Here is an 11,537-nt window from a genome sequence, read left to right as displayed (position 1 = left end):
ATACTTGGATACTAATCTGTATGTAATTCTTATAATTTTTAAATTATTCTTATAACAGTTCTTATATTTTTGTTTTATGCTGTAAGCTCCCTAGAATTGCTCTGGTTAGTGAACATAAATTAATAATAAATAAAATCAGAGCCCTCCCCCCTATGAACAGTGCAGACATAAATCACTTTTATAGCATTTGACAAACCGTGTAAATTACCCCTATTTTTGCATCCATCCAAAAGGGAGCAAGACACTAAAACATAAGTAGATATAAGAATACGAAGTGCCTTTTATCCACAGGCTCCTAATTATATTACGCTATTTGGAAATTGTTTAAAATCATTTGGTAAGAAAGTTAGTCATACCCAAAGACTGTAGCTACACCTGCATAAAAAACAAAACATATAAGCCTCTGATTTTTCCCCTCATCATAGTGATTTATTGAAAGCACTTGGTTTACTAGCCAGCATCTGCCTGGCACGGTCATGAGATTCTGGTGGCATCTCCCCCGCCCCACCCAAAAAAAACCCCAAAACCCAGAGCCTGCTTCCATCAAAAGGATCCACCCACAAATCACCAAACTTTGCTCATTGGTAAGATTGCCCGGTGAGACTTGAAAACTGCTGGCTGCGAGACAGGACCTTACGATTTGGGAAAACAGGCTGTCTCCAAGGCCCGAGCCCAACTGAAAGCCTTGGTTTTGGTAAAAAAAGAAGACAGCCCCGAAGACGCAATCCTTGATCTCTGGACAGCCAAGCAACTTCTCAAACCTGCCTTTGCTGGTCATATTTTTTCCCCCCTAAGCCTTTTTCTTGTGATGCTTCAGGTCTGTTCACCCAAAGGCCCAAGTTGCAAGAAGCGTCCTCCCTTTTGCGCAAGGCGATTTCGGGACAGAGGTAGCAGCTCAGCTGCAGGCCATCCCCCGCAAGGGTCCTTTGCCACCAAGGCGGGACGTTGAGCTGCCTCATTTCGCCGGACCTGCCTGCTTCTGCCTCCGCGCCCGTTTTTTCAACCGGTGCTGGAGCTGCTTCTGCTGTCTCTCCTGCATGGTCTGCTGGACTCGGCTCTGGAACTCGAGCTTCTTCTTCTTGATCTTGGCCAGCTCGGCCTTACGCTGCATCTCCAGATCAGGGTCCTGCCAGGAGAAGGGAAAGGAGAGATTCCAAGGTGCCCAGAAGCAGACCTGGTTTGCAAGGGCTCCCAAACTGTTCCCCCTTCTCAAGCCCTCCAATTGTGGCTGTTTACCATAAGCATTTGCCTTTCTTCTCCCCAAAACGGTCTGCCCTTCAACCATCACTTCATGGAAGCATGGATTTCACAGCCACTACTACGTTTAAGACTGAGATCGCTATTACAACGTTGGATGGCTCCACGTTTAACGTATCGTGTATGAACCCAACGTTGTGCTTTGTAAACTGTGGTCTGTCAGCCTGGGTAATGGCTAACCAGTACTCTTATTCGGGAAGCCAAAGTTTAGCATGCTGAAGAAAACCCAGCCGTGCGCTAGCCCAGGGATCTGGATAGACCAGAGATGGAAACCCGTAGCAAACCACAGCGGCCAGTAAGCTTGCCTGCTTCCTTTATGGTAATTGTGCTTTAATAATAATTAATAAGAGTTGGAAGGGACCTTGGAGGTCATCTAGTCCAATCCCCTGCTCAGGCAGGAAACCTCACACCATTTCAGACAAATGACTGTCCAGTCTCTTCTTAAAAACAATCATCCACGACTTCTGGAGGCAGGTTGTTCCATGGATTAATTGTACTTAACTGTCAAGAAATTTTTCCTTTGGGTCAAAGCAAATTAAGGATGAAAAAAACACAGTCAAACAAGGAAAAGCGTGGGGTCCTTGGTGCTCTTTGAGCTTGGGGTTTTTTTCCTTGCAGATGTTTCATTACCCAACTAAGTAACGCCATCAGCACTAGAAGGGAGGGGGGGAAGGGGTTGGTCTCTGTTTATATACCAGGGGGCCTACCCTTTTCACTGTCCTTGTGGCGTGCGCTGTCGGTTGCCCCTGATCTGCAAGCCTCCACTGATGGAGGGTCAGGACTGGGGGGAATCCCGCTTAGCCCCTGCCTGCCCTGGCAGCAAGCATGTCAGAATCCATTTATATCACATTTTTATTTATTTATTTTTATTTTAATTCCATTTATATCCCGCCCTTCTCCGAAGACTCAGGGCGGCTTACAAGCTTAGCAGTAGCCTTCATTCTATGTATATGCCTGCTTATTAGGGCTTTCACACACACCCCAAGCGGCATTATTACAAAGTCAGCTTAATTGCCCCCAACAATCTGGGTCCTCATTTTACCTACCTCGGAAGGATGGAAGGCTGAGTCAACCTTGAGCCTGGTGGGACTCGAACCTGCACTAATTGCAGGCAGCTGGTGTTACTTACTTAAGGAGGCATTAGCCCACTGCTCCACCAGCTACCCACTAGCAAAGTCTATGGGAAAATCAACAGGAAGTCCCTGAATTTCTAATTCACCCTGTTCATTGTTCATACTCTGTGCATTGGTGTATAGGCATTTGAGTCCTTTATGCCTGACCCTGTGTTTACTTTCTACATAACCTACATAACCCAATCTGAATTGATACAACTAGGTTGGCAACTCATCTCTCAACTCATACATTCATAAATGTATGTTTAAAACATTATCCCCCCCCCTGGATTCTGCCATCTCCCGAGGAAGGAGGAGCGCATGTGGATTCAGCCTGCCTTAGGTTATTTCAAAGACCAAGGGAACCTTTTGAACTGGGGGAACAAAAGGGAGGGTTAGAGAAGAAGGCATCTGGCCTGTATCTTCGTTTAATTCTGTAGAGGAAGAAGGCAATAACCATAAAGATTCGAAGTTCCTTTTTTCCCACGAAAGGGATGACACGAAGTAAAAATGATGGGGGCTGACCAAATGGGGTTGAGGGAAGGGGGGGTTGAACCGGGATCCCTTTATAAAGTTTCAATTTGTAAAACAATACTAAGTCCTGTCTTGTATTCCCACAGCCAAGCATGTCCTAGTAAAAATTCCTTTTGGACTAGAACTGACTCCAAGAGTTTTTGTTTTTCCTAAGACGTGGATTGGGGTGGGTCCTGACAAAGCGGCTTCTTCTCCCTTACCTTTCCTTCCAGGATCATCTGCTTCCGCTTATTTATTTCCTTCTTCTCGTCAAAATCCGTTGCCTCCAGCCTCTGAGTTAGGAAAAAACACACCACATGCAGCATTGTGGAGTTATTTGATTGACGTGTTCTTACAGAGGAGCAGCTAAAGAAGCAGACTTGAACGGAGCCTCCAAATCGTCACTTGCCCATTTGGGGCCCAGGAACCAGCCCCCTCCCTCCCTCCCCCTGCCTCCACTTACAATCTCACATTCCCGTCGGACCACGTTCACTTGGGTGAGAATTTTCAGCACGTTTTGCTCCTCCACGGAAAACTCCTGAAGCTTCATTTCTAAAGAGAGGGGGAGCCCAACGCTGACACAGCAAAAAAAGCAAAGCTCCTTTATCTTTTCCCCACTTGTACACGAGCATCTCAGCCATTTCACGCTAGGCGGGTAGTCCTCGAGTTGTAACAGTTCACTTAGCAACCGTTCGAAAGTTGCAACAGCACTGGAAAAAGTGCCTTAGGACACAACCGCTGCAGCATCCCCGTGCTTACGTGATCAAAATACAGACACTTGGCAAATGACTCGTATTTATGACGGTGACAGCGTTTCCAGGGTCAGGTGACCCCACGTTGTGATCTTCTGACAACGTCAACAGGGAAGTCAGATTCACTGAACAACTGTGTTACTAATTTGACAACTGCAGCGATTCACTTAACGACTGTGGCAAGAAAGGTCGTAAAATGGGGCAAAACTCATTTAACATGTCTCACTTAGCAAAAGAAAAGTTGGGCTCTATTGTGGCCGTAAGTCGAGGACTGCCTGTAGAAAAAAAAACCCAATTGCCTTGTCTCCAGGAGAGAGAAAGATTTAGGTCTCAGGGTCTACATCAGGGGTCCTCAAACTTGGCCACTTTAAGACTTGTGGACTTCAACTCCCAGAATTCCCTAGCCAGCAGGGTGGCTTCCGTTTATTTATTTGTTTATTAAATGTATTTGCCGCCTCTCTCTCCACAGGGCTGCTCTAGGCGGCTTACAATAATAAAAAAGGGGGGGGGAAAGAAACATGTGTAAACAGCAGTAAAATAATAGAACAATAAAATAGGACAATAAAATAAACAGTGACAAAAGAACACAATGAGAACAAATACATCAATATGACAACCAAAGAGAAGAACGCATGCAGAGATACTCATTTCAGTCCCCGGGCTAAGGCTAAGGCAGGGCTTATTTAGCAATGCAAAGATTTCACACAACTGTTATAAACCATGATTAGCAAACAACAGTTGGGTTTATGCATGAGCTGAGCTATAACTAGTTGCAATTAGGCTTCATGTATTTATTTGTGTTTATGTTAGAAACCGGCCAACTCTCTCGTAGAGTGATTCTGGGCAGTGTACAAGTAGACGTAAAAACATAAAAGCTATACATATATATATTTAAACATTTATATATATTTGACAAATACTTAACACATATATCTCCCTTGCTTCCTAGCTAATAAAGAAAGAGCCCGTGGCCTAGGGGTTAAAACAACTGCCTAATAGAGAGCTGTTGGAGATCCACCCGATCCGAATCTGACCGATTGCAGTTAAGAACCTTTATAAGGTCTTATCTTGCGGCGATGAGGACGGCGAAGGCTAATTACTTCACTGCCCTTACCGCGTCCGCAGATAATCGCCCGGCTGCCCTGTTTAGGGTGACTCGCTCCCTTCTTAACCAGGAGGTGAGGGAGGATCCCTTGCAGGGGCGGGCCGAGGAGTTTAGTCATCATCTGACGGACAAAATCGCTCAGATCCGGGCCGGTTTGCACTCTGACTGGGCAGAGTCTGACGTGGAGGAATCGGACGGTCTTGAACATGTTATCTGGACTGAGTTCGATCCTGTTTCCCCTGATGATGTGGACAGGATGAGGAGGAGGCTGAGCTCCACCACCTGTTTGTTGGACCCGTGCCCCTCCTGGCTGGTTTATGTGGCTCGGGAGGAGACACGAGGCTGGTTCCAGGCAGTAATAACTGCTTCCTTGAAGGAGGGTGTCTTCCCCATCTCCCTGAAGGAGGCAGTGGTGAGACCCCTCCTCAAGAAGCCTGCCCTGGACCCAGCTGTTTTAAATAACTATCGTCCGGTCTCCAACCTCCGCTTTCTGGCGAAGGTTGTTGAGAGTGTGGTGGCCCATCAGTTTCCTCTGTTCCTGGATGAAACTGATTATCTGGACCCGTACCAATCGGGTTTCAGGCCTGGGCACAGCACGGAGACGGCATTGGTCGCGCTGGTGAATGATCTCTGGCAGGCTCGGGACAGGGGTTGTTCCTCTGTCCTAGTCCTATTAGATCTCTCAGCGGCTTTTGATACCATCGACCATGGTATCCTACTGCGGCGTCTCAGGGGGTTGGGAGTGGGAGGCACTGTTTTGCGGTGGTTCTCCTCCTATCTCCTGGGACGCTCGCAGTCGGTGTTGACGGGAGGGCAGAGGTCCGCCCCGAGGCCTCTTGTTTGTGGAGTTCCTCAGGGGTCGGTTCTCTCGCCCCTCCTGTTCAACATCTATATGAAGCCGCTGGGCGAGATCATTGGTGGTTTTGGGGTGGGGTATCATCAGTACGCTGATGATACCCAACTTTTTTTCTCCACCCCAAACCAACCCAGCGATGCCCTCGCCGTGATGTCCCGTTGCCTGGAAGCGGTCCGGGTCTGGATGGGGAGAAACAGGCTTCGTCTCAATCCTGCCAAGACTGAGTGGCTGTGCATACCGGCATCTCGGGTCAACCAGACTATTCCATCTCTAACGATGGGGGGTGAGGTGTTACCCCCCCGTTGATAGGGCTCGCAACTTGGGCGTCCTCCTGGATTCACAGCTCACTTTTGAAGACCATATAGGAGCCGTGACCAGGGGGGCTTTTGCCCAGGTTCGCCTGGTGCGCCAGTTGCGACCCTACCTGGACCGAGATGCCCTACACACAGTCACTCATGCGCTCGTGACCTCCCGTTTAGACTACTGCAACGCTCTCTACATGGGGCTGCCCTTGAGGACCACCCGGAGGCTTCAGCTGGTGCAGAATGCAGCCGCGCGAGTCGTGATGGGGGGGTCTCCCGATACTCCCATGTAACACCTCTACTCCGCGAGCTGCATTGGCTTCCGGTTGCCCTTTGGGTGAGATTCAAGGTGCTGGTGATGACCTATAAAGCCCTAAAGGGCGAGGGTCCGGGATATTTGAGGGAACACCTGCTGCCAGCATCAAGCTCCCTTCGTCCAGTGCGCTCCCACAGGGAGGGTCTTCTCAGGGTGCCGCCGGTTAAAGATTGCCGGCGGGTAACACCCAGGGGTAGGGCCTTCTCAGTGGGTGCGCCTGCCCTGTGGAACCAGCTGCCTGCGGAGCTTAGGACTGCCCCCAACCTCCGTTCATTCCGCCGGGACCTGAAGACCTGGCTCTTCGAGCTCTCTGGCCCAGGCTGAGAATTTTTTAATTTTAATTTTAATTGGGGGTTTTATTGTTCTCAGGGTTTTATTTAATCTTTTTAAATTTGTTTTGACGTTTGTATTGACTCTCTTTTAAATGCCCTGTAAACCGCCCTGAGTCCTTCGGGAAAGGGCGGTATATAAATCTAACTAACTAAATAAATAAATAAAATAATATATAATTAGCCCAGGTTCGAATCTCAGATAAAGGGTATGACTGACTGATGAGAACAAAATAAGTTCAAAATGGCCATATCAGCCTCCCAAATTCTTTATTAGCAATTTGAATAATTTACACAAATAATGAACTGTCGTAAGTTGTGACTATAGCGAAGGTGTGGGAAGGTTCAGGAAGCTGAAGCCACCAGCCTGATGATGACGGATGGGATTCCTAAATCTTGGCAACTTTAAAGACTTGTGAACTTGTATGGCTGGCAGGGCAATTCTGGGAGTTGAAGTCCACAAGTCTTACAAGTTGCCAAGGTTGGACTTGCCTGATCTAAACCATTCCGGGTGACCCTTTTTAACCGTCAAGGTTTTACTCAGACTAAACATGCCCTGGATTTAGGCCTGCCTGACTGCAAGCAGAACCGCCCCATTTAAAGCATCTTATATTCCAAATCGTGCAGCATGTCCTAAAATGGGTCCTTCTGGTCATTATCAGGAGAACCCTCAAAGTTGAAGCTCTGACGTTGGGTGGGTGGGTGGGTGGGGGAGGGGCTCAAGATGAGGCATTCCCAAGGACAGAAAAGAGGACGGGGCTGAAGAAAAGTAGTCCCCAACTTCTTACTTTTTAGGTCTGGAAAGAAGCCCAAGCTGAGTTCTACACCAGGGCTTTTCAACCAGTGGTATGGGTACCACCTATGGTACATTGGCACCTGGCAGGTGGTACGCGACCATCCTAGAAAAGTGGTGGCGGGGGAGGGGAATGAGCTGAACCGGTGGCAGCACTGCACAAGCCTGAGCGAGAGACGGCTGGAGCTGCAGGGCTGTCAGGGCTCAGTGGAAGCGCCAGGATCAGCGCTTCTTCGGGGCTGTCAGGGCTCAGCGGAAGCGCCAGGATCAGCACCAGGCTCCAGCTGGAGCTCAGCGCTGATCCTGGCCCTTCTGAGCCCAGAAGAAGCGCCCATCAGCTGGAATGTTGCAGCATCTCCAGGGTCTTGTGATTTACATTCAGATGCTTGGCAACTGATTCATATTTATGACGGTCAGTGTCCCAGGGTCATATGAAGTGACCAAAACCTGCTGCAACCACCCAGCAGATGGGGAGGTGGAATAAAAACCAAACACCCCCCCACCCCACCCCCGCTGCCAATCCTCAACAGAAATGCTCACAATGAAAACCTCGGACAGGAGGAAGAGCACCGCCGGGCGGACAGGCAGGTGTCTTGCTCCGCTGTGGCTTGGGGGGCACTTTTTCCAGTGCCATTGTAACTTCAATCAGTCACTAAGCGAACTGTTGTAAGTCGAGGACTCCCTGTACTTCATCTCTTTTATCCTTTTTGGAGGGAGGGTCATCATGTTTTTGACACCTTGCTAGGCGACTGGATGTCGCCACATCCTAAAAGTGGCACAATGGGTGAAAAGGTTGAAAAGCCCTGTTCTACACTATTCTAGACAGAAGCCCACTGAGCTGGACCCAGAGAGGAAAGGAGAGGAGAAAAAAGAGGGAAAAGAAAACAGACAAAAGAAGAAGGAGATTTCCGCCGCTTACCTCCCCCCCCTTGAGATCCCTGGCTAGCGGTCTCTTCTCATCTCCTAGCTGCCAACTATGGTAGCAAGTGGAATTCGTATCTTACAGGTGTTTCAGGCTCCCCATCCCCCACCCCAAATTTCCCACCTTTTGGCAACTTACTGATCTGTTCTTCAATCGCATGGACAAGATGGATATCGTACTGGGTCACCAGCGTGATGGCAATTCCGTGCCGACCTGTTAAAAGAAAGGCCACGGAAGAGCAGTGGGCACAGACGGTCCTTCCCATCTTTCCCGAGAAAGCCGGTTCTGGACGGTACACCTAGTTCCCCGACTAAGCGGCGCAGTCAACATTATTCCGATCTTAATTACCAGAATTAAACTGCTCGGGGGCCTTTTTGAACTCAGAAATGAAACGCAGGTATCCTCACTTAACCATTTGAAGTTACAATGGGTTTCCCCAGAGCTAATTACGACCCTTTTTCCAAGTTACGATGGCCCCACTGTTCTGTCCCAGCCTATGTGAGTCCTTGTTAACTCACAAGGACAAACCCCTCTTTTAACAAGTAGGCTGGAGATGCAGGAAAAACAAACCCCTTTTATTATTTACAGACCTGCAAAATGTCCCAAAAGCAAAGGCAAACAAAACAGGATGCAAACGGAGAATTGTCCAAAGGTAAACAGAACACGATTCAAACAGAGAATTGTTCACAGGCAATGCAAACAGAAAATGACTCCATGAAACTTGAGTCCTTTGCAAACGGCTGCCTTCAGCAACCAGCACCGCAAACACCTTCCCTTTTTATTATGCAGCCCCAAGGCGTGGCTTCTCAATATCTTCTCCTCTGCCCTTGGAGCCGCCCCATTGCCTCCCTCTGTCCTACTCTTGTTGCCTGTCGGCGTTTGCGAGTGTCTATGATGTCTTCCAGCTGTGAGTCCTCAGAGTCTGACTCAGCTTCCCAGCACAGCTGGGTCTCAGCCTGAGCACGAGTGGAGAGGCCAGGCTCTTTATCAGATTGTAAGTCCTGGAGCTCATCAGAGCCTTCCTCCGAGACTGATGGCTCTCCAGGCCCCTCCTCCTCCTCCTCCTCCGATTCCCTAGACTCAGCTGCTGGGTCCACTGACTGGTATGGAATCACAACAACTGCAACCTCCCTGCCCCTGGTAATGTGACCACATCTGGGTGCTTGTCAACCAGCTCACATTTAGGGCTATTTTGCAGCATCCTACAATCATGTGGCTGCAATTTTTGACTTTTTTCCCAGTCTACTGCAACCCCCCCCTCCCCGCCCATTGTTGAAAACAGGTTCGCTTAACAACCACGGGGCTTGCTTAGCAACTGATGCAAAAATGTCATCAAACTGGGCGCGGACCTGCTTAACGACCAGGACCTGCCATGATAATTCTAGGTTCAATTAAGTTGAGGACCACCTATAAAGAGCCTTGAGGTGATGAGTGCAAAAAATAAGCATGTCGGCACATGGAAAACGTCCAGGGAGAAGAAAATTCCAGCACAACTTCCAGAATAAACAGCACCCACTTCCTTGGGCAAGGATGGATCCAATGCCCAAAAGGTGGGGGATCCCAGAGAAAGGCCTCTTTCTAAAGGCTGGTTCAAATGTCAATCAAAGTGGGCTCTGAAGTCACAGAGTGCAGAACCCTTAAGGCAGGGGTAAGCAACCTTGGCTCTTTTATGACTCGTGGACTTCAACTCCCACAATTTCTCAGCCAGCATGGCTCAGCATGGAAACCTCTCCCTTTCCCCTCAGCATGGCTGGCTCAGGAATTCTGGGAGTTGAAGTCCACGAGTCATAAAAGAGCCACGGTTGCCTACCCCCGCCTTAAGAATTCCTGTTGCTTCCAAAGAGAACAAATCAGACAGACAGTGGATCTGAAACAATGAAGAGAATCCCCCTTACCAGCTCGGGCTGTTCGGCCCACCCTGTGGATGTAGATTTTGGGGAGTCCAGGCGTGTTGTGATTGATGACTACTTGGACAGTGGGAATGTCGAGCCCCCTAAATCCAAAAGAAATTGAACACAGAGAAGATGGTTAAGCTTGGCATTCTATCTAATCTGGGACACACACACACCCCTTTTCCGGACCTATTTTAGCTCCAGAGAGGCTTCACTCACCTGGCAGCTACATCAGTAGCTATTAAGATCTTAAAGACACTTGATTTGAATTTTGCCAGCGCTGCAAAACGTTGTTTCTGACCCCCCAAAAAAAGAGAGAAGGAAAAAAGAACTGTCAACTCTAAAATGAAATTAGCTGAAACCCTTTTCCCTTCGTTTTCGGTTGCCACAGAATTGGGAGGGGGGGAATGAGTGTTTTATTTGACATAACAATAAATTGTTCTGTGGGAACCAAGGTCATTGCTAACTGCATTTTGGCGGGCTGTAACTTCCGTTAGAAAGCCCGCACAAGTAGTTAATTGGGGAATGTGATTTATGACATACTACTGGGGTGGGAAGTTTAATTTTGTAACCTGGAGTGGGGATGTTTCAGTCTTGGGTTCACATTTGAACGTGCCGATATTATGTAGCCAAATAAATATGTTTTTTAAGGAAACTTTTTTTGGCCTTGGAGTTCTTTTTGCTGGTCTCATCTATCGGAACCATGACAAGAACATCATTAGAGCAGGAAACCAGGTTTTTTTTAATCAAGGTTGCTTTTTTTCTGGCAACAGCCACTTGCTGGGGATTTGGATGAGAAGAGAGGATTCTACAGGCCAAAGGATCTGCTTACCTGGGATAATGGGAATTCAACCTGGAACTCCCTACATCTAAAGCTGCTTAATTCGCTGAGCGATGGGTACTCCCTATCTCTGTGCAGAAGCACAAATGGAGATGCAGCTTAGAAACTTCCTTGGGGCAGATATGGAAAAAGAGAGGGGTCCGTGGACCTTCTTATGCTCCACGGAGGCTTGGAGCTGGCATTGGTGGAAAAAGATGCTTTGCCCAAACTCCATGGCAAGGAGGCAGCATGGCAGAAGAAGAACGGAGGAATTGGCCTTGAGCACCAATCTTCCATCCTCTGGGCAGCTGTTGGTGGCCACCATTGACTTACCTGTTTCATCATTGAGTGGAGAGCCACGGATGGGAAATTGAACTTCCTGAGCATCATGTTGAGAATTTGGCAGGTCCTAAAAGGGCAGAGCAAGACAGGTGGCATATAAATTTAATAATAAAAAAATAAAATACAATAATTAAATCAAGTCTTCTGTTACTCTTGGGTGGGCAGGAGCTACAACTCGGCAAACGCTCAGAAACATCATTGCTCTATCCATCTGTTCATCAAAAGG

The 11,537-nt window shown here is 48.2% G+C and overlaps 1 protein-coding gene across 2 annotated transcripts in view; it reads right to left on the bottom strand.

Annotated features, from left to right (window-relative positions):
• Positions 1 to 418: 418 nt before the first annotated feature.
• Positions 419 to 11,537, bottom strand: part of DDX49 (DEAD-box helicase 49) — a 28,345-nt gene continuing 17,226 nt past the window's right edge. For both annotated transcript variants that reach the window (XM_081332766.1, XM_081332767.1), the window contains exons 7-13: positions 11,303 to 11,378; positions 10,369 to 10,445; positions 10,153 to 10,250; positions 8,396 to 8,470; positions 3,346 to 3,434; positions 3,104 to 3,175; positions 419 to 1,126 (exon numbers count right to left, since the gene is read on the bottom strand). In XM_081332766.1, coding sequence (XP_081188892.1) covers positions 956 to 1,126; positions 3,104 to 3,175; positions 3,346 to 3,434; positions 8,396 to 8,470; positions 10,153 to 10,250; positions 10,369 to 10,445; positions 11,303 to 11,378 — 658 coding nt within the window. In that variant the 3' untranslated portion in view covers positions 419 to 955. The remainder of the gene's footprint in view (positions 1,127 to 3,103; positions 3,176 to 3,345; positions 3,435 to 8,395; positions 8,471 to 10,152; positions 10,251 to 10,368; positions 10,446 to 11,302; positions 11,379 to 11,537) is intronic.

The sequence above is a fragment of the Vipera berus genome (genome assembly GCF_964194415.1).
Source record: "Vipera berus genome assembly, chromosome: 1".
NCBI classification, from domain to species: Eukaryota; Metazoa; Chordata; class Lepidosauria; order Squamata; family Viperidae; genus Vipera; species Vipera berus.
The sequence above is the reverse complement of the archived record's forward strand: the minus strand, read 5'-3'. Positions and strand labels throughout refer to the sequence as shown.